At 38.2% G+C, this 27,441-nt stretch overlaps 2 protein-coding genes and 1 long non-coding RNA gene across 8 annotated transcripts in view; 1 reads left to right on the forward strand and 2 right to left on the reverse strand.

Moving 5' to 3' along the window:
• Positions 1 to 12,675, reverse strand: part of LOC309529966 — a 154,444-nt gene extending 141,769 nt beyond the window's left edge. Inside the window, exons 1-2 of the long non-coding RNA XR_014218564.1 lie at positions 12,556 to 12,675; positions 12,041 to 12,292 (exon numbers count right to left, since the gene is read on the reverse strand). This is a non-coding gene — a long non-coding RNA (uncharacterized lncRNA). The remainder of the gene's footprint in view (positions 1 to 12,040; positions 12,293 to 12,555) is intronic.
• Positions 1 to 21,352, forward strand: part of PHIP (PHIP subunit of CUL4-Ring ligase complex) — a 63,150-nt gene extending 41,798 nt beyond the window's left edge. For 3 of the 6 annotated variants that reach the window (XM_082218160.1, XM_082218161.1, XM_082218162.1), the window contains 16 exons: positions 341 to 448; positions 1,066 to 1,190; positions 1,672 to 1,754; positions 2,850 to 2,961; positions 3,162 to 3,274; positions 5,275 to 5,430; positions 5,841 to 5,961; positions 7,059 to 7,184; positions 8,334 to 8,406; positions 9,459 to 9,509; positions 9,885 to 10,034; positions 10,422 to 10,574; positions 11,558 to 11,721; positions 12,986 to 13,245; positions 13,949 to 14,110; positions 14,442 to 21,352. In XM_082218160.1, coding sequence (XP_082074286.1) covers positions 341 to 448; positions 1,066 to 1,190; positions 1,672 to 1,754; positions 2,850 to 2,961; positions 3,162 to 3,274; positions 5,275 to 5,430; positions 5,841 to 5,961; positions 7,059 to 7,184; positions 8,334 to 8,406; positions 9,459 to 9,509; positions 9,885 to 10,034; positions 10,422 to 10,574; positions 11,558 to 11,721; positions 12,986 to 13,245; positions 13,949 to 14,110; positions 14,442 to 15,103 — 2,619 coding nt within the window. In that variant the 3' untranslated portion in view covers positions 15,104 to 21,352. The remainder of the gene's footprint in view (positions 1 to 340; positions 449 to 1,065; positions 1,191 to 1,671; positions 1,755 to 2,849; positions 2,962 to 3,161; positions 3,275 to 5,274; positions 5,431 to 5,840; positions 5,962 to 7,058; positions 7,185 to 8,333; positions 8,407 to 9,458; positions 9,510 to 9,884; positions 10,035 to 10,421; positions 10,575 to 11,557; positions 11,722 to 12,985; positions 13,246 to 13,948; positions 14,111 to 14,441) is intronic. The other 3 variants (XM_082218163.1, XM_082218164.1, XM_082218165.1) reach the window with 3 other exon arrangements.
• Positions 21,353 to 21,898: 546 nt separating this feature from the next.
• On the reverse strand, positions 21,899 to 27,205 carry IRAK1BP1 (interleukin 1 receptor associated kinase 1 binding protein 1). The gene is made up of 4 exons (XM_082218389.1): positions 26,793 to 27,205; positions 26,011 to 26,076; positions 24,875 to 25,005; positions 21,899 to 22,998 (listed from the first exon to the last, which is right to left on the reverse strand). Exons 1-4 carry the CDS (start codon positions 27,063 to 27,065, stop codon positions 22,716 to 22,718), a joined length of 753 nt encoding a protein of 250 aa, XP_082074515.1. The 5' UTR covers positions 27,066 to 27,205; the 3' UTR covers positions 21,899 to 22,715.
• Positions 27,206 to 27,441: the final 236 nt, after the last annotated feature.

Genomic DNA, 27,441 nt, shown 5'->3' on the forward strand with positions numbered 1-27,441 from the left:
GAGCATGCTCAGTAGCCATGGAATGCTGTCTGGCTGTTGTGTTTAAAAAGGAAAAGGCTAGCGGGAGTAGAAACAGAATTGTAGCAGAGGACATGACTGGAACAGTGAAAATGAGGTAAGGGAAGAGGTGGCCACTGGTCAGGAAGTAGAAATGACAAATTGCATGTCCTCTGTTATTTAAGTATAAGTTATGCGGCTGGGTAAATGGACTTCCAAGTTTTAAAAAGAAGAGAATTTCAAGAAAAATATCTAGACATTTAATGTTTTTGAATCACCAACTTTTTCACACATCAAGTAAGGTGGCATTTTTTTAAAAAAAAGTCTCTCTTCTATTCTTAAGGTATATTATTTCCGACAAGGCCATGAAGCGTATGTTTTAATGGCAAAGAAGAACAAAATATATAGCATTAATCCGAAGAAACAGCCATGGCATAAGATGGAACTACGGGTATATCTCTTCTGTTTCCCCCTTTAATTTCTGTATGTGTTTATCTTGGAGTAACTCCCCTAAACTCAGAAGGATTTATTACTTTGTAGGCATACGTAGGTTGTCCTCTAAAACAAACCATGGCAAGGTGGCATTCTTTATCCTTGACCCTCTCCTGTCTTGTGTGCATTTCCCTCCATCCCTTGCTGCCATTGACTGTTCCTAACTTCTTGTAAGTTGAGTGCAATTTCAATGTTTTGTGGTCATGACAGCAAAGGATAAATATATTGCCAAATGAAGAGTGGCTGTTAGCATAATCCTCTTTCTTATGTTTTTGTATAATGGTTGCATATTAAGTTTCTGTATAATTTATAGACCACATTGCCTTCTCCTCAGCCCCCTCTCATGTACTGTAGTATTTGAATCACATTCTCTACCGCCTTAAGACACTGAAGTAATGTACAGCATTAAAGACATAAAAAAATTACTAAAAGGTAGACTCCATTTTACTTCAAAATACAAGGAAATATATTATAAAGCTTAGAACTCCCAGACTACTTTTGCTGTCATATGTTAACTCTTTCTGTTGTGTTTGCTTAGTATATTGAATGCAAGACTTTTCTTTTGGTCTCCATCAGGAACAAGAACTCATGAAAATAGTTGGAATAAAATATGAAGTTGGGCTACCTACACTTTGCTGCCTTAAACTTGCTTTTCTTGACCCAGATACTGGTAAATTGACCGGAGGATCTTTTACAATGAAGTAAGGACCACTGTTCACATACAGCTGTTATAATATTTGTTGCTAAATAAGTGTTTGTAATATGCTTGCAGTGGATCTAAATTAAAAGGTCCTTATAAATGAAGCTTAAAAGGGCTTCCTAAGTAACTTTCAAATATTCATCGCTTTGAGCTTTTTAAGAAATTCCTTCTTCCCTTTCTTTTACCTGTTGAAAATAGAAGTCAAGAGAAGATAAGATAAGAGAGCAATAATGGGCTATACTTCTGTGTGCGTGCCTCATTTTAATCAGCCCCCCCCCCCAACTTCCCAGCAATTCAGTGTTAATTTGGTCTCCTACCAGACTTCTACTTTATCCCTTAGTGTTTTTGTGGGGCGGGGCACTGAAGTTCTTCTACAATGTCTACTAAATCTTTACTTGGCATTGATATGTTCTCAAATATTTTTGGCTATGAAATAGCAAACACCTTTCTTAATATTTTTGTCTTATTTTGGTTATATCCAGGTATCATGACATGCCAGATGTTATAGATTTCCTAGTCTTAAGGCAGCAGTTTGATGATGCAAAACACAGACGCTGGAACATAGGTAAGTACCTTTAATACAATCACTGTATCAGTAATTTTGGGAGGTGTTAATTATAATTCTGAGCATTAAATATAAATACGGATTATTTACTCAAACCTGCTCAGTTTTCTGCTTTGAACTAGAGATGCCAGACTTAATGTATTTTCCCAATTTTGTGTTTACTTTTCTAAGGAAGGTAAAAGCTGAGCTGACTAGGTCAAGGCAGAAAACTGTGGCAACATGGCTTTTATCCAGCTTTTATTTCTTGACAATACTAATCAATTTTAGTATTGATTAGTAATACTAACATAGATAACATTCGAAATCAATATTACTTTTGCAATACAGTTGGGTATGAAAAACTAAAAAACAAACAAACAAAAACCCTGAAGAGAATTTAAACATTTTTGTTTTAGTATATTTTTAGGAGTATGTTCTGAATGAATAAACTATTGTCTGCCTTGTCTTCTCCTGTAATTGTAAGTCAAAAAACGGGATTTCAGGGCCCATCTTTTATCCCTGGACCAACAGTGTCTGCTGAACAGATAGTTAGTGCTGTCAGTACTGATCACATAGAGGGGAGGGGAGAGAGGACTGAATGGAGAGGAATCAGCCCTCGCCCTCTAAGCCAGGTGAACAGAGCTGGCTAAACCCCACATGCAGGATTCAGATCTGTTTTTGAGCTGTTCATGTCTTAGATGTTGAGAAAAGCAATGCTGTAGTAGGAGGAAGGAATATGGGCCAAATTTATGGCTGCCTTCTTTATATCTGGAAACTGACTGCCTCTGTCATACAGTCTCAACATGAGATTAGAGGATGTGACACAGACCTCTTTAATAACAAAGAGCCTCTGTGGCATCTTACCTTTGGGAGTATTTTGCAGCCCGCTGAAATGAATCTTCTTTTGTCAAGCTTATCTGGTTGTAATGGTGTCATTAGAGTGCTGAAGCTTTATGCAGTCCTGCTAATGGAAAGTTGTCAGGGTGTTGCATCTTCTTGTTTGTTCAATAGTTGGCAAAAGCAACCTCTAATAATATTGGTCATGATTATAAGAAACTGTTAAGATACAGTTCTACCCCTTCTGGAGTAAAGACGTGACTTTGTATTCTTGTCCAGGTGACCGATTTAGATCAGTAATTGATGATGCTTGGTGGTTTGGAACAATAGAAAGCCAAGAACCTCTTCAGCCTGATTATCCTGACAGCTTGTTTCAGTGCTACAATGTCTGGTTAGTAGCTTTTGCTTTATACATGGGGTTTTATTTTTCTCTTTTGGTTTTTAACCTCATGTGTGTTTAATCATTAGCTGGTACGTTTTCTACCTGCATTTTGTTGAAAATATTTTTGGGGTAAAGTGTTGCTCATCTACATATTCAGATAAGTAATAGTAACTTTAACTTGATTGTAATTTTCTCTCTCTCTCTTGAAGTTGGGACAATGGAGATGCTGAGAAAATGAGTCCTTGGGATATGGAGCCTATACCAAACAATGGTATGTGTCTACTTTCCCCTAGATGTACAGAAAGGAGACAGAACTTACTATGTACGTATGTGATGAACTATAAAGAAGTTAAGCTGATTATGCTATAAAAGAAGGGAAAACAAATCAATTTCTTTATTACATTAATAAAATGTCTGTGAACTAACTCGTTACCTGTTTTAAGAAAATTGAACATTGCATTTTGGTTGCCTGGTTTTCAGAAATTGATACAAAATTTTGTTGTTAAACTACTTGGAAGCAAACATTTTGCAAAGACTCCAAAACTTGTCCTTCCATTGCATTGCTGGGGTGAATTCCCAAGGTCAGAGTTCATAATACTGCTGGATTCACTGTAATAAATCCTTACTCTGTTAAGTTCAGATATTGATATATAAATTGATTAAATTTAACACTTTAGAAGTATTATGATGATTGCTTCTACTCATGAGTGGTAAAGTGGAAGAATGAAGACTCTGTCCCAGTTAATTTGTTTATGTAGGTCAGGTGTGGGAACCTCTGGCCCTTCAAATGTTCAGCTGAACTACAACTCACATTAACGTTAGCCATTGGCCATGGTTGCTTTGGCTGATGTGAGCTGTAGTTAAATGCTTGGAGGGCCAAAAATCTCCCACTTTGGTGTTGGTGATCACTTGAAATATCTGTATGGAGACAGCGGCACTTGGCAAGCTATTTGGGTCCCCAACCCTCCAGACCTGATTGGATAAGAGCTGCAAGGGAGACGGGGATTCCTTCCTGTTCCACTGATGGAAATCTGTCTGCTCAGCAACGCTTTTGGATACAACTTTCAGTCAGTCACTATATTTGTAGTCTGTTCTTCTATATAAGTACACCCAAAAGCAATTCACAGAAAAGTAGGAAAAACAAAGGGAAATTGTAAGTGACCTGGAACTGATATTGTAAGTGACCCGGAACTGGTCTGTGACCATAATAATAAAATTCTATTCTATTCTAAATAAACACCAGCAATACATTGCTGTACATGTCATTTCCTATAAAATACAAATAACATTAAAATACTTAATTTAAAGAATCTCCATCAATGTAAACAATTCACAATTCATTACGAACAGGAAGAGAGAAAAGGCAAGAGGCAAGAAGTGCTAGTCACCTCATCAACAGAGCAACTAAATAACTTTCTGCCTTGCTTCCAACCTTGGAGCTTGGAAAAGGGGCAGGAATCACTATGCAACCTCAAGAATGTACCCTACCCATCTCCATAGCTCCAAAGGTGGAAGGAATGCTGATCACTTGCCATGTTGACTGCAGTGAGAAGAAAAGTAGAAACTTGATAAACCGCTTGCTATATGGAACAGCCTCTACTTTTATAAAGAAAAGCTTTGACTGTTAAATGTTGGAATTGTCAAGGTTACAAAGTGGTTTAGTGGTTTACAAAATGCTTTAGTGTACCCTAGTGCTAGGAGAGACATAATTTCCCCTAACCATAAGTTTCTTTTGCGCCTTCTAACATTATTCTTCAAACTTAGCTACTTAAGAGTCTAATTTTAGTTGGATCTCATTTTAGCTCTTCCTTAGAAATCCTAAATTCTTAATGCCATACTCCAGACTGGTTAACAAGAATGTTTATCATTATATTTGTGTGACATGGAGATGAATTCATTTACATGCTGACCTCAATCAAGAAAATTTTCAATACTGTAAAAGTAATTAGATATATTAAAAATGTAGATGTGTAGCTCAAATGTATATAGCCTTTCATCCATCTAACTCAGTCCAATCCCTTAAGGATAGATTATTTCATTTCATTCTTTAAACAAAAAAATAAATAAAAATAATCCTAGCTAGCTATGACTCTGTGTAAGTATGTTAATAATGGAAGATGCTCTGTAATGCAGAAATAAGTATTTGTTTTTCTTCCAAATGCATTTATAATATTCCACAATCAGTTAGTTGCTGTTAAAAACAATAGTGGGCTGTGAATTGTTTATACCATTATGTTGTTTTTTAAAAAAAATAGATATGCAATTTCTTAAGTTGCAAGGATAATTATATCAGCTATTATGTTCATTTTGTGTCTCTTTCAGCTGTGTTTCCAGAGGAGCTTGGAACTAGTGTTCCTTTAACTAATATTGAAAGCAGATCATTAATCTACAAGCCTTTGGAAGGAGAGTGGGGTTCCAGGACTCGTGATGATGAATGTGAAAGAATAATATCAGGGATAAACCAGCTGATGACTTTAGGTAATGTGAAAGAAGGGGGAAAAAGTGTTTTTTATCATTTCTATCCATTAAGATAGTCTCACATTCCTGCATATTTTTAATTTGGCCTTCTGTATTAAAATTCTTCTCAAAGCACATACTGAAATTCAAGTTTTTCAGTCCACTTCATCTGTGGCAATCATTTCTATGCCGGAAAATGGCATGCATGAGATGGACTTTGGAGAAAATATTTTTGTGTGTGTTGGTCATAGAATACAAATATTCAGTACCTTACAAGTAAAAAAAAAGTCACTTCTACTTCACATTCTTATTGAAAGACTTGTAGAATTCCCTCTTTAGCTAGGCACTCTCTCACTCAAATTACTGCTGCACATTAAGAAAATTGCTTCCCTAACACTAATGTAGTAATGACATCTTTGTTTTGTGTTTAGATATTGCTTCTGCTTTTGTGGCTCCTGTGGATTTCCAAGCTTATCCAATGTATTGCACTGTCGTTGCATATCCTACTGATCTTAGTACAATTAAACAGAGGCTGGAAAATAGGTTTTACAGGTTTGTTTTAAGTTTATTTTATTGTTGGTGTTTCCAGAAATGTTTGTGCTTTTATATATGTTAGGGTAATTTCCTGGGCAGCTTTTGCTTCTAGCTGAGCTGTGTATAGCACAGATCAATTACTGTGATGTACAATGAAATGTCAAACTGTTGTATAAGACTTTCTTGTCCTATGGTTAAATCTTGCAATGCTCCAGCCCACTGTGCCTTGATGTGGATTGCCTCTTGTCTAAAGGAAATCCTAAATGGCTTATGGGTCCCTGCTTTTCTTAACTGTTTTTCTAACTGAGCAAGAACTTACGTTAAAGCTGCTGTTCCTCTTGGAACCGCTTAAAAGGAAGCCTACAGGAGGTATTTTTGATTAAAAGCTCATAATTTTATCTCTTTGAGCCTCCTGTCATAACCCAAGGAACCAGAACCAACCAACACAGTATTCTGTGATCTCTTTTCTCTAGGCCAGCTGCACTGTTTTCTGGTCCTTTTCTGGGACTAATTCAGAATGTGGGCATTGATCTTTAAAACTCTTTATGGCTTGGACCCAGGATAATTGTAGGGCTGCCGTATGCAGATATATGTACCTATACATTTGCAGTGGAGGGCCTGCTGTGAGTGCTGCTGCCATCTGAGATAAGGTGGGCAGCTACCAGAGCGAAGGCTCCCTCCGTGGTGGTGCCCCAGTTATGGAAAACCTGTCCCCAATCTGATCCATTAAAATCTAAATATGTAATGACTCCACCTAGCGGTCAAAAGCAGGAAGTAGGTAGGTACTATAATCCAGTTTGCGCCTGCCTTGACTGAAGCAGTCATGTATTAAGTTCTCATTTTTTTCCTCCTTGTCAGGATGGTTTTATATTTCTGACAATTTGTCCATATTATTAATTTAGCCCTACTTTGAGAAATGTGTATCCCGATAATTGTTCCAGAAGCGACTGTCTTTAGGAGATTTTGGGGATGTGGGAGGGACAGAGAGGAAGGGTTATCAGAAGTTTGCTTGTACAACACTGAACATCACTCTTCGTTTCCAGGTCTTTACATATTTTGAACAAAATTTCAAAAGTTATTTTTTCTGTGATACGCATGTGTTCTTTATTTCAAAGGCGACTTTCTTCACTTATGTGGGAAGTTCGGTATATCGAATATAATACACAGACGTTCAATGAACCAGGAAGTCCCATAGTTAAATCTGCCAAATTTGTCACAGATCTGCTGCTGCACTTCATAAAGTAAGCTAATGAACAGACCCACAGTGCATATTGTGGAAATAGCATAAACCAGAGGAATTCTTTACATGCTTTTAATCTTTAGTGAATGTTATTTATGTTTACGATGGGTAAGAGTGAACTATTAATTGCTATTGTGAATAAGAGAATTCGTTTTTTCAGCAATCACCACTCTTCCAGAAACAACTTTATCCATGGAAATAGTGTGTTGTAAATTCCATTGTGGGCTCATTTAATCTTGTTCTCATTACTGGAAGGCAAGGAATTGAGAATACAGTACGACCGCATCTTATGCGTGATTAATTTGTGTGATATCAACTTTGTGTGGTTGAAAGCCGGGTAGTTGAAATCCTGCAAATTAATTGCTGAAAGCTTAGAAGCTGCTTGTGCCTGGGGTTTTCCTGTTTTGTTTTGTTTCTGAGTAGAAGTGGATTTGGATAGAGAGGCAGGAAAAATATAATCTGAGAAAGAATCAAAGAAAGACAATGTTTTATACTCGGCATATTCTTTTACATGTTTAGAGGAGAGAACATGGTTAACATTACCATTTAAACAGTAGGAAGGTTGATATTTAAAATCTTCCTAATGTTGGGCAGTATTCCATGCTCCCATTCTGCTAGTGCAAAACCCTTGTGATAGCAGAATGGAACTTTCTCTCCTCTCCCCTGCAGCTCCACGCGCACCCTCAGAATCAGCTCTGGAAAGTTGAGGAAACTTCAGAAGATTGGGGAGAGGAGAGGGAATGGAAGCATTGCACCAGGGAACTCTGCTGGCATTACTTTGACTATAATCCAATAACATGAAGCAATAAAATTCTGTATTGTATAGACATTTAGATCCTGATTTGGTTTTCCATGAGCGTAAGGGTTCCTTCCATTAATAGAAGGGACTCTAATCCAATGGAGGCTCCCACTGGTGGAAGGGAGAGGGAAGACTATCTTCAGTTCCACCTCCAGCCCCCAGTGCCGTCTCCCAGGCTACTCTAGTGGGTCACCCAGTGAGCAAGGAGCTGCAGTGGAAAAAAGAACCAGCCAAAATTGCTTCCTCCCACCAGGGAGTATCCTGTAACTGGATTTCTGCTCAGGATCCAAGTTACTCTGTGCATCTGTGGCTGCAAATAAGCTCATTAATGCAAAGTGTTTTATTGAACAGAGATCAGACTTGCTATGACATAATCCCACTGTATAATGCCATGAAGAAAAAAGTCCTGTCTGATTCGGAGGAGGTAAGCTAACTCAATATGTCATGCATTTCTTTAGAAAGTAGTTATATTTTTCTGCCCAAATTTAGCTTTCAGAGAGGGGTTCTGCAATGATAATCAAATTCCTTCTAGTTCAAGCTCCTCATGTTCTTTACAGGAAGGATGGTTTTTAGTCCCTAATTTATTTGAAGTAATATTTGTGTGCTTTATTCATTGCAACAACAATTTACTTGTTATGTGAATTATGGGTGAACATTATTTCTACATACAAGCTCCATGAAAGTATATGCATCACACACATGTACACACCTCTGTCCCCAAATATAATGCAATTCTAGTAAAATCAAGTATTTAAGCCTTAAGCATTCTGTATGCAGAGAATTTCATTGCAGTGTGTACCTTCCTCAGAATCCCTGTCCTTAGAGCCACTGCTGTTTTGATGTTATGCTGGTACAAAGCTATATACTTTTGCCAGCTCTCTCACATCCAGAGCATAGTGTGCAACATAAAACCCAGTCGACTTTTATTTTTGGATAAAAGTGCAGAATTTGGATTCTAGTTTACAAAGAATACCTGTGTAGCTCAAATTAAGCTAGGAAGATAAATTATTGCCTGGTTAATGTTCTTTATGTTAGTGCAAGAAAACATTAATCAGATCCATAAATTCTGATATAATGTAATTTATAACTGTCCATATACGTGTGTTTGTGTGTGTGTGTGCTTGTGTTTTAAACAGTCACCGTTTTAAAATTTGAGATTCTGGAAAATGCATCCCTATCTCAATACGAGCTAGTAATAACTTTACAGGTATTTGTGGGCCTTGTATCACACACTGAACTTCATGCAGGCAAGGAAACGACTGGAACTAGTAGCAGCAGTAACAAGCGTAGGCAGTGCCTGTGGCTGCTGTTTACAAATGCTGGCTTCTTAAAGTGTAAAAATATTTTCAGACTTACAAGTTCATAATAGAAAGGAAGTAGAAGTAAGTAAATAAATATGAAGTAGTACCCAAAGTTAAGTATATTTCAAATGCTTAGTATTTCTGCATCATGTGATGAATATTTTATTGCCCAAAGGAAGAAGAGAAAGACATTAACATGCCAGGAACTTCTACTAGAAAGAGGAAGGTAATATTTGTTTTACATCAGTGATTTCTGCTTTGGTTATGTGTGAAGTGGGAACAAACAAATTTAAATAAGGCCTCTTTGATTATGTGTATCTTCATGTTTAATATTATTATTTCAATAAATGTTAAAACTATTGATTTTCCAAATGGTGGGTACCACCAGCAGCCCATGGCTTCCTTCTCCTGATTTTTTCCAGATAGATATTAAAAATTGACTGGGTTCAATTCAAGTAACAGTGCAAGGCTTCAAAATTTGAGAGAGGTCACAGAATATTTTTTTCTTCAGCATTTTTCCACAAGGGGATAATCAGTTTTCTGTTTAATTTGCAAGAACAGCTACTTATTTGATAAGCCGTATTCAATATTGCTGTTCTAGGATCATCAGCCCAAGCGGAGGTTACGTAATAGAGCTCAATCCTACGATATTCAGGCATGGAAGAGGCAGTGCCAGGAATTGCTGAATCTAATTTTTCAGTGTGAGGATTCTGAACCTTTTCGCCAGCCAGTGGATCTTCTTGAATATCCAGTGAGTATTTTGAAAATATGATGTTCTTCTGAAACATTTACCTTAGAAAACTGAAGTGGAAGAATAATGATAAACATTCTATTAAGTAAAAGACAATGATGTTGAGTTTTCAGCAAAATATTATTATCTATCTCTCTTACAGGTGTGGTTGTATTTGGTATTTCATGCATTCTGTTTGTTGAGGCTGTTCATCTGCCATACATCTGATTTGTAGCACATTCAGAAATTTTAGGCCTTTTTCCATTGGGGGATTTTGCTTAAAACACAGTATAAGATTTATGTTTTTTCATACCGGCTTGTGCAGTTATTTTCTGCTTTTTCAGTAATTAGTAATATAACATTAGATTGTTGAAATCAGTTCATTAATGTTTCTAAACATTTCTAAAGGATTACAGAGACATCATTGATACGCCAATGGATTTTGCCACGGTTCGGGAAACACTAGAAGCAGGGAACTATGAATCGCCAATGGAATTGTGTAAAGATGTGAGGCTAATCTTCAGCAACTCCAAAGTGTATACACCGTGCAAAAGATCAAGAGTATGGCTTTGCAATTTATTTCTTGATATGTACTGATGTTCTTTAAATGTTGTGTTTGTTGCTAGAGAAGCGGAATGTGTAATTGATTTGAATATGGACAACAAAACACGTCTCAGACGTTAAATTTAAAGCATATTTAAAGATATAGTTGGTGTTACCTGAAATAATACCTTATTTTGGGTCTTGTGCCTGTTCATGGAGAATCCTGATACAATTCAATGGATTCTTATTCCCTGCATCTACCTATTTTTCCTGCACTTGGGCATGCAGACAAGCAACGTGACAGGAAGGAACAATAGAGTAGATGTGAAGTCTGTGGCCCCTCTCCTGTCCTCATCCAGTGTTCCCTCTATCTGTGTTGGCTGCTTACATTCTGACCAAAAGTACCTATGGAGAGTACAAGGCTGGGTGAAGAACTGTAAACATTCCTTCTAATGTTCCCATTGTGGTGCATGGGAAACAGAGAATGTGATGCTGTGGAGCCTTATGGGGATCTTCTGTGCAGTTGATCTTGCTTCATGTGTCTGCTGATTTGTGTAACTACTATGGGCATCATGGGACACGGGTGGCACTGTGGGTTAAACCAGAGAGCCTAGGACTTGCCGGTCAGAAGGTCGGCGGTTCGAATCCCCACGATGGGGTGAGCTCCCATTGTTCGGTCCCTGCTCCTGCCCACCTAGCAGTTCGAAAGCAGGCAAAGTGCAAGTAGATAAATAGGTACTGCTCCGGCGGGAAGGTAAACGGCGTTTCCATGCGCTGCTCTGGTTCGCCAGAAGCGGCTTAGTCATGCTGGCCACATGACCCGGAAGCTGTACGCCGGCTCCCTCGGCCAATAAAGCGAGATGAGTGCCGCAACCCCAGATTCGGCCACGACTGGACCTAATGGTCAGGGGTTCCTTTACCTTTACTATGGGCATAAATTTAAATGTGAGACAAACTGTTCAATTTTTTGTCATATTAATACACTTTAATATTTTTAATAGATTTACAGCATGAGCCTGCGCCTGTCTGCCTTCTTTGAAGAACACATTAGTTCCATCTTATCAGATTACAAATCAGCCTTGCGTTTTCATAAAAGAAGCACAATTAAAAAGATAAGGAAGAAAAGAAGCAGAAGCAGTTCTCTTTCTAGTAGCGTTGCATCAAGGTATGATAGAGTTCTTCGTTCTTCCAAGTGCAATATTTGAATGTTTTACATTGGTGTGGCAGCACTTGTGGCTTCCTTTTGTTAATATTTTACACTGCATAAAAAGATATTTCCTAGCTTACTCCCATGCACAGGCCCAGGGCTAGCTTTCATTCTTCCAGTCCAGTTGTCCAAGCTGCCACTACCATACATGAGGCCACCTGACCCCTTGGTGTAGGAGTTGTTTTCTCCCTGCGCCCCACCCACACCCCAGCATCTGAGAGAATATAGTGGTACCTCTGGTTACGTACTTAATTTGTTCCGGAGGTCCGTTATTAACCTGAAACTGTTCTTAACCTGAAGCACCACTTTGGCTAATGGGGCCTCCTGCTGCTGCCATGCTGCCGGAGCACGATTTCTGTTCTCATCCTGAAGCAAAGTTCTTAACCCGAGGTACTATTTCTGGGTTAGCGGAGTCTGTAACCTGAAGCGTATGTAACCCGAGGTACCACTGTACAGTTAATTCAGTAAACTTACTAACCATAAGGGGATACTTGCAGACCAGTACTTAAGCTGTGGTTAAAACTTAAAGCTAACTACAGTGGTACCTCGCAAGACGAATGCCTCGCAAGACGAAAAACGCGCAAGACGAAAGAGTTTTCCGTTTTTTTAGTCGTTCCGCAAGACGAATTTCCCTATGGGCTTGCTTCGCAAGACGAAACGTCTTGCGAGTTCTTGTGAGTTTGTTTCCTTTTTCTTAAAGCTGCTAAGCCGTTAATAGCCATGCTTCGGAAGACGAAAAAAACGCAAGACGAAGAGACTCACGGAACGGATTAATTTCGTCTTGCGAGGCACCACTGTAAAAAGATACTTAAAAACCTAGACATTAAAAAGGTCTTAGCTTGATAAGCTTTAGACATCAGACTCATTGGCTAATGGAGAACATTCTAGAGTCATAGAACCACAACATACAACATTCCCAGTTTGTCACCCACCTAATATTCAGCAGCAGAAGCAATCAATTTCTACTGAATATTCTAAGACCTGGGCAGGTTCATGTGGGATTAGGCAGTTCCTTGGATACCTGTGGCCCTAGCCATTTAGGCCTTTAAAGGTTACAATCAGCATTTGAATTGCTGAAGAGGCATTGAGAGAGATGTGTGTGGGTGAATTGGACCACATAAAGACAAAATGGCTCATGGATTAAATTAGTTGATAACCAGGGCCTATTGCTATTGCTTTACGCTATAAAATATGAGTTGTCAGACTTCTCATCTGTTTGTAGTCCGGACAGGAAACGCAAAATAATAAAACCACAGCTGAAAGCTGAACCCCCTGCTATACCTTTGCCCTCTGCACCATCACGTTCAACATCCCTGAGAAACACTGCTGCTCAGATGAATGGAAAAGCAGATGTGACTTTGGTCCGAACAAGGAGTACAAGGGCAGTAGCAGAAATGGCAGTTAATGAACAACCATCTACTTCTTCAGGAGGAAAGCCTACAATTGTGAAACCCAGTGCTACTGTTACATCAGGTAAATCAGGTGGGTAAACTTATTAATAAGTGGTACAGATCTGGAACCTAAAATATAATGGCTTCCACTGCAGATGCAACATCACATTTATATGTTCATATTCAGATTAGGAAGACTAGGAACGCAATCCTAAATGGAGTGAGGTTGGGGATGCAAAGGGGCAATTTTACTGCCACTTCCAAAGGCCTGCCAGCGGGGGGTGGGGGTGGGCAGACTTGCCTTTTTTCCTTCACAATGTAAAATTTTCATTTCTGTCCCCTTTCCCATTGCACATTCCAACGGAGGCAAATTTAGTTAAGTCAGCTGCAGGCTTGTTGTAGAGAGAGGGCCTGATTCCAGCACTTCTCTAATGAATGCAGGGGCTTTGGATACTACCTTCCCCCCAAATACACTATTTTGGGGCCTGATGCCAGCTACATCTGGTCAAAGGACCATTGCGGACATGTCCCAATGTTCTTCAGTAGCAGAGAGCCACGTCTCCTTCCAGACCCCATACAGTCAGCAGATTTGGGGGTTGTGTAAATCATGGAAGTATAGAAAACCATAGAGTGAGGATAAATGAGTGAAATAATCTTAAATAGAACCCCTCAACAATGTTTTGTTGAAAATATATTTCAGAAGAAATAAGAAATGTATTTATTTGACCAACAAATATATAGTAATTGAAAATCTTGTTTAAAACTTACCTTTTGCTCTCTATGTTGTCTCCCAGTACTAGAGGATTCCACCAAACATTCCAAGAACCAGAATATTTTATCAGTCCATAATCAAACCAATTATACTCATAACACTAGGAATAATACTGCAAGAGAAAATGTAGAGAAGGATAAACAAATTAAACGTAAACCAAAATCTTCCACTCTCAGCCCACAAGGTAAGCTTCTTGTATTTTTAAATGTTGGTTATTATGGAATATATAATAACTGGGGCTGCAGTTTTAGATTGATTAAAAGTAATTTCCACCAAGTAACCACTAAGTAATTTATAAGGCAAGTTTTTAGTATATCAGTTTACAGCCCTGATTAATACTAGAAAATTTTATGGTGTTTTTGGTGTGTTTAATCATTCAGATGAGTCTAATTTGTATGCAACTAAATTGAGGCCTGATTGGTCCTATACTTAGGATTGCGCTGCACTTAATTTTTTATTTGTTTGCAAAGGAGATGGGTAATGCAAGTCACTGACATGTTACTCTGTCTTTATAGCAGATTGCAAGAATAATGTCATGGCTTTGGCATCAGGAAGCATCCAGGTAAATGGACATGGGGGACAGTCTTCAAAGCCTATGTTTAAGAGGGGTCCTGGACGGAAACCCAAGATTGAAACAAACAACAATAGTTGTGAAGTGGTGCACAAGAAAAGAGGGAGGAAACCAAAAAACCTATTACTTGCTCAGCAAAAGAATTTAGGGCAGAACACAATCCAGACTACTAAAGACTTAACACCACCACCACCACCAGAGGAAGCATCTGTTTCCACTGCATGCAATTCTCTCTCTGAAAATAATGTGAAGGAAGACTTGTTGCAAAGAAAAGGGCGTGGAGGCAGAAAGCCTAAAAGAAAGCCAGAGGCACAAGAGCCAGGATTAGAACTTGCGTTTTCTGCAGATCCTAAGATTCAGACGAGAAGCAAGAGAAAAAAGACAGATGAACCTATTGAAGAAGAGCATGAAGAACTTAAAGATTCTGAACCCCACATGAGAACTAGAAATCAGGGTAGGAGGACAGCTTTTTACAATGAAGATGACTCGGAGGAGGAGCAAAGACAACTATTGTTTGAAGACACCTCTTTGACTTTTGGGACATCTAGCAGAGGCAGAGTCCGCAAGTTGACTGAAAAAGCAAAGGCTAATCTCATTGGTTGGTAACCAGCATTTAAAAATGCTAATAAACAGGTACAGCTGAGGAAGTGGTAGAACTAAGGATATCTGCTTTCTGCTGCTATTTACAAATGAGAATACGTTGGAAAAAGTATAGCAAAAACAAACTGAACATTTCTTTGAAAGAAGTATGTATTTTAAACTTTTGCTATTTATTGCCCTCCAAGTAGGTTATACATTTCAATTCACTTTGTTCAGTTGGTATTGAAGATTGTATAAATGGAAATTCTTGATTTGCAGAAATGTTACTGTAATTTTGGACAGTCAGTAACCTCTATTTGATTAAAATTGATAGAATTTTTAATGTAACAGACTGAGAACAGAACTCCTATTTTTGAATGAGCAAGGTACAGTACATTTGTATAGAGTGTAGTATCTGTGTTTTGCAGGATATTAGCAGAGTGTGGCAGTAAATGCCATTGAGAACAAATGCAAAATTCCAAACATTGCTAATAAGATGTTTAATTTCAGTAGTAATTGGGCACACAGCTTTGTACAAACCAACCTAGTGCAGCTTGTTGGTTTATCTAGGTTCAGCCAGAGAGAAAAATCACACTATGTAGATATATATATCCACATTGGAAAAAGTTTGACTAATATGTCTAATTTTTCAGACCTTCATTCTCGTATCAATCAAATCTCTGTTTATTGTGCCAAAGACTGAAAACCGGTGCAGTAGAAAAGTTTTTAGTGTCAGTGCAGCATACATTTTTCAATTATGCTTATGAATCTATGTTCTAAATATACACTGTTCTGAAAAATTATCTCTACTGGTACTTTGTAGTAAAAACAATTAATGCACTGGTGGGATCCTTAGGCAAAATGTATAATTGGGTTAAAGGATTCAAGGAAACTGCAGGAAAAGTGTGAGATTCTTATGTTTACGATGCGATAAGATTGATTGTTTATACAAATTGTGTTAAAACTGACTAAAATTTTAAAAAGTGTCTGTGTATGTATATATTATGTACACAAGCACATAAATATATACAATATTACCCAGGAATAATTTTTTCAGGACTTTTTAGATAATACTAGATAAAAATTTAAAATGTCATACTTTTATTTTAAGGGGAAGATTGGTTATTTTCAATTATTAAAGATAAAAAGGCCAAATCACTTTTTATGCAATCATGTTTTATACAGTGTTCTCATTGCACATTGTTTTTCTGCACTTTTTACAGTGTACTTATCAAGCTGACATAAGTCAATATATACACCCTAAAGGAAAATCCCACTTAATGATTGTGCCTTGTAGTCTATTATTTTGTGCATCTTTAGTAAACTTAAGTTGTCTATTGTAAATGACTATATGACTTAGGGGAATGTATTGCTGTATGTACTGCTATGGAAAAAGAAACAGTTATTTATTTGTTTATGGTACATTTACTTATTTTATACCTTTAAAACAAAGTTTGTATTAAAACAAACTTTAATACAATTTCTATTGTTTGAAAGTATAGTCCAGTTTAAAAGAAGACAAAATACATCTTTAAACAGTTGCATGGTACAAAAATGTAACCACACTTTTCATTTAACACCCATTGGGAGAAGTAAGCCTCAATCTAGAGATGCAGATGTATACATACCTGTTCAAAAGATAACTGGTGCCGGCAGCCTAGCTGTTTGGAGGGTAAGGATCTGAATATAACCTCCCATGCTTCCACTGGTGGGGGGGGGAGGAGAATGTTAAAGGGGCTGCTTTTCCACCTCTCCAAACAGATTATTGGTTCTACCATGTTGACAAAACACAGCTAAACCTTCGGTTACGTGAATATAATACTGGTAACAACACACACAAAACGTCAGGCTGTTTGTGACTATGTAACTTCTTTTTCAAAAACAATTCAACATGTAATATACAATATCACAAAGTGTAATTCCATTATTCAACAGAACATATTATGATAAAGTCCAGTGGATGGTCAGGAGAGACAGTCCTTTCAGTTATTAATTTGGCAAACAGGCAATAACCACCATATGGTATGCTTATCCTGTGGTGTTCCACATCTCGCTGCTTTGAGGATTCCAGTGTTCTAGTGCTTCTTACATGTAGATATCAGATGGAAAGCTTGGAAGTATGGCACGATAAGGATTCCGGGATAATACCTTGTTTCACCCAATCTGGCTTCGTCAGCCGTGCATATTCACGTGTGCCAAAAACATGGAACATAATAGGTAGAGTTATGAGTATTCATGGCTGACAAAGCTTGATGGGGCGAAACAAGGTATTATCCCAGAATCCTTCGCTCCATACTTTCAAGCTTTCCATCTGATACCTACATGTAAGGAACACTAGAACGCTAGAATCCTCAAAGTAGCGAGGTGTGGAACGCCACAGGTTAAGCATACCGTGCCGTGGTTATTTCCTGTTTGCCAAATTAACAACTGAATGGACTGTCTCTCCTGACCATCCATTGGACTTTATCAGAATATGTTCTCTTGATTTATGGAATTGCATCTTGTGATATTTTATATTACATGTTGAATTGATTTTGAAAAAGAAGTTGCATAGTCACAAACAGCCTGACGTTTTGTGTGTGCAGTTACCAGTATTATATTCACGTAACCAAAGGTTTAGCTGTGTTTTGCCAACATGGTAGAGCCAATAATCTGTTTGGAGAGGTGGAAAAGCAGCCCCTTTAACATTCTCCCCCCCCCCACCAGTGGAAGCATGGGAGGTTATATTCAGATCCGTACCCTCCAAACAGCTAGGTTGACGGCACCAATTATCTTACGTTTTGTGTGTGTCTACCATGTTGGCAACATTGACAGTCTGTGTTAATATGTAGTTTCCAGTCCGGGTTTGAGGACTGCAGGTGGAAGCAACTTCAGGAACTATGTATGCAACACAGCTATGTATGCAACATGATACTCAATTAGTGCACATATGTTGCTCGCAGTGGATGGTGTATGAGGTTCAAGATTAATATGCATCTTTTATCCATTTGTGTCCATGGCAGTTGGTTCTTAAAATGCATTTCTGATTTTATCACAAATACTCATAAACATCAAGATAATTCACTTTTATTTGAAGTAGACTAATCGATGTTATGATCAGGCCAGTTTAGAATATTTGGAGGCAGGGAAGATTCTGTTTTGGTTGGTTAGTTGCCATCACCATCTCCTCTAAATAACCCATATTGGTTTGGTTTTTTAAAAAATATCTTCAACTAAGAGTATTTGCCAAATCATGATTTACAGTAGAATAATAAATTCTACTGGCACTAGTCCTCCTTGGATACCTATTTTCATTAGCATATTATAATTATGGGATTTGGGACACTGACTTATGTTTTTAAACATGCATTCTTACTAATATTGCAGACATTAAACATGAAAATATTTCAGCAGCCTATGTACAGTGATAGTTCATTTCACAATGGAAGCATTACAGTAGATTTATCTTGTCCATTTAATAATTTCACTGTTGATGAAGGCAATCAATTTCAAATGTGTGATTTCCTTTTGTTATCTGCATTGTTATATAAAAGAAATTGGCAAAGCAAACATGAAACCCCATTGCTGTAAGTTACTCCATTTATAACTATGTCCCACTTGGCATATATTTATGTATATACTTGTATACATCAAGTATGTGTATGTAACGTTGGAGAATGGAATATTACACATCACCATCATAGTGTCTGAAAATTACACATTTCAGAACAAAAGAATCGAAGTCTTATTTGCAGTACACAAATGTATTGTTCCCCATTCAGGAATAATTTTGTACTAAGAATTCACAAGCTTATTTTTTTCTAACATTATTTTGGTAATACATTTGTGTAGAAACACTTAAAACTGTAATTGTGCTAAATATACTATATAAGTGCTGTAAATTGCATTGGTTTGACTGAAATTACTGTCATTGGTTAGATTTGACCGATTTGCAAAAAAATTATTGTACCAACACAGAAGAGCTTTTGATTTAGCACATTTTAATATAAGCAATAAATACTGGTTCACTAACTTTTGGAGGGAGAAACCATAATGAAATGTGTTATGGATAAAACTATTGAGAGCAAAGTAATATTTATTTTATGGCACATTTACATGGAAAATACTATGTAGACACTCTTTCTGTTGGTAATTACAGATATTCACACAAGCAATTATCTTACAAACTTGGCAGTAACGAAAACAAATGTAAAATGCAGTCTACTGAATACAGCTTCTGATACAGAGCGGTCCATTAGTTCCATAATGCTGAACATTAAATTACTTCAATATTAACTAGTGGTTACTATACAACGATGTCTGATAGCAGCACATTCCATTTTCTTTGATTGGGAAATAAGTTCATTTTCACTCCAGTAATCAATCCCTTGTTTGGCTAAGCGGGTTTGAAATTTAATTGTTTCCCAGGGATTAAGCTTAAATTACATTGGTATAATACTGGGTACTGAAGAAATGATCTTTATCATTGTGGTATGAGTAGCGATGCAGCTTTACAAAACCTGTCTTCCTATAGTACTGCTGTGATGTAAACTTGCACAAAATTATTCGTACCATCCTGTCAATTTTTTCCATTTGTGGTTAATTCAGTTGTTTAATACTTTATCTTAGTATGGATTGATCTTTGTAAAATACCGATTCAAAAGCATGTAGTACTTCTCAACGTTTAAAAATGAATGGGGACATAGTTTCAGTACATAAGTCATGTGCTGTGTTACGACTCTTTGTGAAATACCAATTTGAGCTTTCAGTTTCATGAGCTTTAGTACATCTAAAGTGATACTAAGACCCCAACTAGAACCCCATACACACAGCTCTTGTGTGTTGATTTCTGCAAAGAGCTGATCCTACTGTGCTGAAGAATGTGGATCCTTTGCTTTGAAGCAAGAGCTCCTGGTGGTCTATTTAATGAAAGCTTAAGGCCACAATCCAGTCGTACCTTGCATCCTCAGGGCATGCAGGAGTTTCCTGCCATCCATCTCACCCACACCGGCCATCAGACTTCCCACAACTGGAGAGGTGCACTTGTGGGACAGCTGTGTCCTAGTGTGTGTAAGGGACCGACTGGATTGAGCCTTGTTGTAAATTTTGATGTATCAATCTTGCATTTCATGTTCTTGGACCTAAGCATTCATCTAATAAAAGGGCTGTCCAGTTTCTGCTGTAAATAATGTACATATGTTTATAATTCAAAAAAGGTGTACATTTCATATATAGTGGCCAAGTCTGAAAATTATTTCTAATATAACAAAATCTGGTATTGTGTTTTCTTTTAAATGTGCTAACTTTACATAATTACTCTTGGAAGAATGGTGAAGCAGAAAATTATTTTGTTGCTCTCATTTTCCCATTTAGTTCACAACATTTTGGAATAAAAGGTACCCTCTGTTTCAGGAAGGTTACATTTATTTCAGGATATTTTTTGTTAAAGTACCGTAGATGTGAGATGGCATTTTGAAGATGGAAATAGCATAATACTTGCTGTTAAAGACCAAACCCCAAATTTGCCTATTTTTAAAGGGTAAATAATTTAAGGAGCTATTTATATGAAAAATCATTTTTCTTTTGATACCAAAAAGGGAGCCAAATGCTGAATATTTGAATTTTAAATAAATGCAGATAATTGCTTCAGGATACGGTATAAATTTTGGTTCATGATATAATTAGTGCTGGAAATGACTACACCTTTAAAGATACAGCACCAAATTTCTACACTTTCACATAAGACATTTAACATGGTATATTTATCTCAGATGCATGTTTTAAAAAGGATAGGCTATTGACACACATTTTTAAGTTACATTTTTGGACCATTACACTGCAAAAATTGAAAAGAAAGTTATTGAGTGAATACCTTAAATCTTGCCACTTAATGTTGAAACATATAATGTAGTGTAACTTAAGGAAATTGTCTGGAACATCTAATTTTGAAACTGACACATTTTAAAGCTTTGCTTACTTTGTACAGTATGGTGTAAATCCCAAAAATGTTCATGTAACCAACATACAGTACAAGTTTAGGTTTTATCAAGGTTATTTTCTTTCTCTTCTGCTTTATCAAGTTATAAAGTGCAGTCTCACACCTGGATGAACAGTGCCCTTTCTTTTTGTACATATTGATCGAAACTTTTATTGTTATGTGAAACACTTACGTTGGTTTTGATGAATAATACTTGGAATCCTTTTATACAAACTAGAATGTATGTGTATGAATTACTGTCACTGCAATGTAGTAACTACAAACCTATTTTTAAATAAATAGAAAACTCGTTTTTCTAAGCTGCTTTGCTTTTGTTATTAAACTAATATAAATGTGTGAAGTACACAAGTTGTGTCTAAAAACTTTCACCATACTGCAATCCTACGTTGACCCAAAAATAAGCCCCATCAAGTTCAACGAGTCTTAGTCCCAGGTAAGTTTCTACAGGACTGCAACCTTAATGACTTAAATATAAAGGATATTGATTGGCAACAAGAGTAACTTAGTTTCTTAACACAAATGCTCTAATGGAACTGGTAAATTTTACTACCATCACTACATGTGTGAGACAGCCTTACAAATTCTATTATCCAGAGATGTGTGATCAACTTTCTTTCTGAAGGCACTTATTCTTAACAGGTGCATAGGCAGGTATGATAATATACTATAATATAAAATGGACCTTGTGTTGGGCTAGGAGAATGAAAAACATCTGCATTATTTCCTTGTTAGGAAAAGCTGCCCCGCCCCCATAACCTTGCTTCCTTACATTAGCAAAGCCAGAATAAATTCCACAAAAATAGCAAACAGCAGATGAAATACAAAGAGTGAATAGTTCATACAGGTTGGAAAGTTAGAATTTTATTAAATTGGAGATTAAGAAACTATAGGCAGAGTTGTAAGTTCTATCCTTTTTGTTTAAACTGCATTCCTTAATCTGTGAAACTATTCAAGCAGAAATCACTCAACACCTTGCCTAGTCTCACCACCAACACCCAAAAATTAGCAAGTTTTTCAGCAACAATGCAGTTTTACAGTATTTCCGTCTCTTATTCATAATTTCTTAACTCAGACTGGTTATATTTGAGAAATTTCTCATGTCAGACAGTAAATGCACATCCTCATATTTGAAGGCCAGGAGCTTCTGGCATCCAAGGAATTTCTCCCCTGATAAAACTACTCTCAGCAGAGATTTCTTGAACTACACTGACAATGTGGCATTTCACCATATGCAATTTGTCCAGTGTAAAATACTGAAAAAAAACTGGTTTCTGTCATCAGCCATTAAGAATTATTCTAAACAGTATATAAAAAATGTACTTTTATCTATGGCTATCACAAGCATTCACTAGGTTGATTCCAAAGTTTGTTTTATTCATGGAAGGAGCTGCTGATAATGGAAAGTGTCTTCTATGAACACGAGGGCTTCTTCATGGCAAGAGGTTTTCTTCCAAGAAATGAAACGTAAATTGGGATCCAAGCCACAGCTTGCGTCCAAGTCCAGAGAATTACAACCTGTGCTACAATTTCATGGAATCGTTTAAAAAGTGAACAAACGTCAGAGTCACTTTAACATTTTGATTAAGGAAAAGCTAGTTAAGCTTCCTAAGAATAATGTTCTTCCCAAAGGAAAACACAATTATTCTGGACTTCAGTAATAAATCAGTTTACATTTATGTGAGCTGCTTGTTTTCTCTTCCTTTCCCCCTTTATTTCAAAAACAGCATATACCCTTGAGGAAACATAGATGGTGGCACTCTGGAGTCTCTGCTGCAAACCCAGTGAGTCTGGGGCATTGGCCAAGTGATTTTCGAGGTGACCCTCCCACTCTTTCACTTCCTCTTCCCTTATTAGCAAAGGCTTCCCAAGGGGCTGGCCAAGCAACTGGCAAACTTCTTGAGCTTTTTGCCGGGCACTCCCAACAGCAGCAAGACAAACCTGACGTCTAAAAAAAAAAAAAAAAAAAAAAAAGACAAATGAGAAGATTTAGCTAATTAAAGCAACAAAAAGGGAGTGTGTCAATTAAAACCGTTAACCAATGTCGTACCTACTTTTGAGCACTGTATACTCTGCTTTTCAATGAGAAAGACCTTCACAAAGCAACTAACAGTACAATCCTATACAGATCTACCCAAAAGTATGTCACTTTGAGTTCATTGAGATTAATTCCAGGTATCAGTGTTGGATTTCAGCCTCTATATATTCAGTGATGTTATCCCCTCCCCCATTTTACGACATTTAAAATTTATGCAACTTAAACAACTAAATTAACCCCCTTCCCCCACTCCACCAGTTTACATTGTTGTGAAAAATAACAACACACATGTTCCATGTCAGATTGGAAATCCAATGTAAGTTTGTCAAAGGCTGAGAAAGGCAAATAAAGTTCCGATCTCACACAGAGTTAATTTGTCTTTTCTTTCCAGAGCAAAAAGCAAAAACCAGCTCATTGTGCCCAGAGTGAGGTGTATGCTGGTGGTGGAATCTCCCCTGCTCTGATATGTTAACAGTTAATAAACATGTAACAAACTAATGGAAAAGTATTTAATTTTCTCCCACAGGCAAAGTTTAACTTTTGTGTAGTTTTGCATGAAGTGTTAGCTGCCCTACCCTTTGATACCATTGATCTATATTCACTCTTTGAAAGTTTTACCAACTGCATGCTTTCACAGACCGTGCTGCTGCCGTTCAACAGTTTAATAGTTCTTTATGCTTCAGATCTGAATCAAGGCCTTTATACACTTCAGTGGTGTTATTATATACTTGTTGTTGTTTAGTCATTCAGTCGTGTCTGACTCTTCGTGACCCCATGGACCAGAGCACGCCAGGCACTCCTGTCTTCCAGTGGTTATTATATACATGCACTGTCATTTCAACCTTTCCATACGAGACAGGCAAAACTCTGAAACTAAGCCAAAATATATGTGATTGCATTTATTTTCATTCATCTCTTCTTAGGCTGGCTTTCTCCTCCTCATAGGCTGCAACCTTGTTCCCACTTTACTGAGAGTACAGTGGAACCTTGGGTTGCGAACGTGATTGTGCAGGAGGCACGTTCGCAACCCGCAGCGTCGCGCATGACGTGATTTGGCGCTTCTGCGCATCTGCAAAGCGTGATTTAGTGCTTCTGCGCATGTGTTGAAACCCGGAAGTAACCCGTTCCAGTACTTCCGGGTTCGCCGTGTTCCGTAACTTGAAAACATGCAACCCACAGTGTTCGCAACCCGAGGTATGACTGTACCGGATTTCACGGTTATTCATGTACCAGCATTGGGGTGCTTGACTGAATGATTTGTCATCTTAATGATACGTTCCAATTTAGAACCTTCAGAAGAATATGGAGCCTTGTTTCGTTTTTTTGTCTACTTTAATATTATATCAACCTCTTTCATGGGGGATTTGCTCCTGCCATGGCTTGGCTTAGTGCTTCTGGTCTGCTTCTCTCCAAGTCACGAGTAGCAATCAAGGTTTGTTCTTGGTTTACTGTTCATGGTTTATTTGGGGGAAACAAAAGATGAGCTTGGATTCTTACATAATACAGCTTGTTTTCCAGCAACGGGACAAAAGTAAAACACCTGCAGTTTCCAACTGTGTGCACTAGCACATTCAATTTAAACCATCATTTATTTTATAAATGGTTTACTATTATGCACGAGCCATATCTATATGAACACGTGTATTCCACCAGCTGTTTTCTTGGACTGGTCAACAAAATAGAAGCTTTGGCTACTTATTAGAGAACAGATTTCCAGAGGCATGGCAATGGTAAATCAAGCTAGCAAGACATAACTTTCTGGTAAAAGGAGGAAGACATAACTTACCGAAGGGCATCTACTGCCTCCACTGTATGGTAAAAGTGAGGAGGGCTGATGATAACAGAGCTACCTAGCTTCTCAACAAGGAAGTTACAGACGTCTTGCATTTTGCCGAAATCACTGAATGTAATGCAGACCTATATGGGAATGTAAAAATTTGCAAGCCTTTTTAGTGTCTTAGCTAAAAATTGGGTAAAGATGAATAATACAAAATCAATTATAATATGCATTTTGTACAAAGCGAAATTAGATTATACTTTCATTTATATGCTACCTCTGTACAGAGGAAGTTTTGCTCAATGTGGCTTACATAGCTTTCAGCAATACATGAAAAATACTCATATCTGTATGCTTATTATTATATGGAATTAAAGCAGACAATTTTTGTCATATTCAAGTTTTTAGAATGACAATCATTTTTGTAGAACCAACTACGGAGAAGCAATGAATTTGCAGAATTGGAAAGACATTCAGAAAATTAATATTAACCCCTGGTTTATAACCGCACATCAACATGCTCCTAATATTTTAAGACAATTCAATCCTGCATGAGAAGTCCCATTGTGTTAGGGATGTCAAACGTCTGGAATTGACATCTTGGCGTTTTTGTAAAAAGCTCAACAATTTCAGTGACTTCCTTTAAAAAAGCAAACTTTCGGGCCTTCCTAAAAAAAAAGCTCAACAACTACCCTACACTGTGTTCAGATAAGCATGTATGGGATTGATGCCTAGATCCAAGGCTGCAATTCTAAACACAATTCGCATAAAGAAAGCTTTTCTTAGTTTCAATATGAATGTTTTGAGGATTGGATTGTAAATTTGGTAGATGTTTCAATTTCTGCTTCCATAAATAACTACACCAGTACCTCATTATCAAGCGTGCTGTGATGCTGACATAGTTTTGTAAGGCTATTAAGATGGTATTGCAGGAAAATACTTCAGGAGTGGGATGGCAAAAAAGATAATATATAAATAACCACAAGCAGTAATACTGTAATGTATGAGTGTGGAACCATTTTCACCCTTGAGCAGAAAAGCATATTAGGACATAGTTTCACATTTCTTGTTTAATGCTCAAGAGATATATATATATATAAGGGTATTTGAGACACATGACCAATACTCATACTTAAGACACTTGCCTCTGCTTCCATCTTATACAAATTGTCTATTCTACTAAAGTTCTTTGTCACAGTCATGTCGTTCTCCTAGGGATAAAAACACAACAGCTTTAAGTACAAAACTAAGGAAGAGAATGCTTTTCAGTGAAATTATGGTTGCTTAACTAGTACTAAGCAATGCAGCAGAGTTCATGGTACACTATTTCAAGGTAAAAATAAAAAATCCAGCTTAGCATAGATGAGTAAATCTTGTCTTCACCCACAATTACTGTATCAAATACTATTCTGGACTGTTAACCCAACCTAAGCAGAGCATGGAATCATTTATCATCCAGCCTGTTACTCCGTAAATATATCTCATTGCACCAAATACAGAGAGCAATTTTTAAAACCTGGTTGCCATCTAAGCAACCTGTGTGCAGCCTTGAGTTCACTGACAGCAGGGCAGGATGGAAATGCAGCAAATACACAATCAGGAAATACACAATAAACTTGGGCTGGTAGCCAAGGGTTACTTCTCTAGCCTAATCATTCCACTGTGCAGGTTTTGCTCAGTTTGAATGCTTCTATGGTGTGGAACCACTGCCCTTCCATGTGTTGCAGCTTGGCTCCCATCAGGTCAGTGGTGGTGAGGGTATCTGTAGGGGTACAAGCGGCCCACCCCTCCCACCAAAATATAAGAGAGCGCGAAAGCTTTTCCGGTGCAGAAGATGGTGATGATGTGGTGTAGCCGCAGAGAAAGCCGTTGAGCTGCGCGCATGCGCGAGAGGTGGGTCGGCTCTCCTTTTCGCCCTCCAACCCACCGAGATTCCTCCGCGCTGCCGGGCGCTCTGGGCGACATAATCCAGCCTCCGAGTGACGCTGCTCCGCGCCGCTCCGACCTCCCCTTTCTTGCTCTTCAGGTAAACGGTGACTTTCGCCCGGTCCGGCCTAGCGCTGAGCTCCGAGGTGCCGCTGACGTGAACTTCCCTCCCCGGCGGCCTCGGGACTTCATTCTCCCGGCTGTCGTCCCCCCCGGCGGGCGGAGGGACCAGCTCGGCAAACACCCGGGCTGGAGAAAGCGGCGGTAACGGCATCCCGAGGGAGTTGAAGGAAGGAGACCGCTAAGGCGCCATGGCAACGGAGTCCTCCGCGCCCAAAGCATCACGGGGGATGTAGTTCTGGGCGCGGTCGGGTCACGTGGCCTATCCGGCGCCCCGCGTCGGGAGAGGCTCCTCGTCGCTTGGGAGCGCGGCGTCCCAGGGTTCGTAGCGCCGTCTTCCCGTTCACGTGACGCCCGCCGAGGTGCGCTGCTTTGTTTTGCCGAGGGAGCCAGCTGCCTTGTTCAGTTTGGGCGCTCGGAGCTTGGGCGCTTCGAAGCTGCGAGTTCCCTTAAGCAGCTAAATCGAGTTTTTTTAAATTCTCTCTCTCTACGTGGAGTGTCCTTAGAGAATAAGTTGGTAGTTTTCTCTC

This window comes from Podarcis vaucheri (assembly GCF_965113315.1).
Source record: "Podarcis vaucheri genome assembly, chromosome: 3".
Lineage (NCBI taxonomy): Eukaryota > Metazoa > Chordata > Lepidosauria > Squamata > Lacertidae > Podarcis > Podarcis vaucheri.

Excerpts from the sequence above, each read along its gene's own strand:
- IRAK1BP1 (XM_082218389.1), bottom strand. The coding sequence starts at position 27,065 with ATGCCGTTACCGCCGCTTTCTCCAGCCCGGGTGTTTGCCGAGCTGGTC. Across the intron at positions 26,077-26,792 it reads GGCAGCGCGGAGGAATCTCG|GAGAACGACATGACTGTGAC; the intron begins GTGGGTTGGAGG and ends TTTTATCCCTAG. Across the intron at positions 25,006-26,010 it reads TGTATAAGATGGAAGCAGAG|GTCTGCATTACATTCAGTGA; the intron begins GCAAGTGTCTTA and ends ATTCCCATATAG.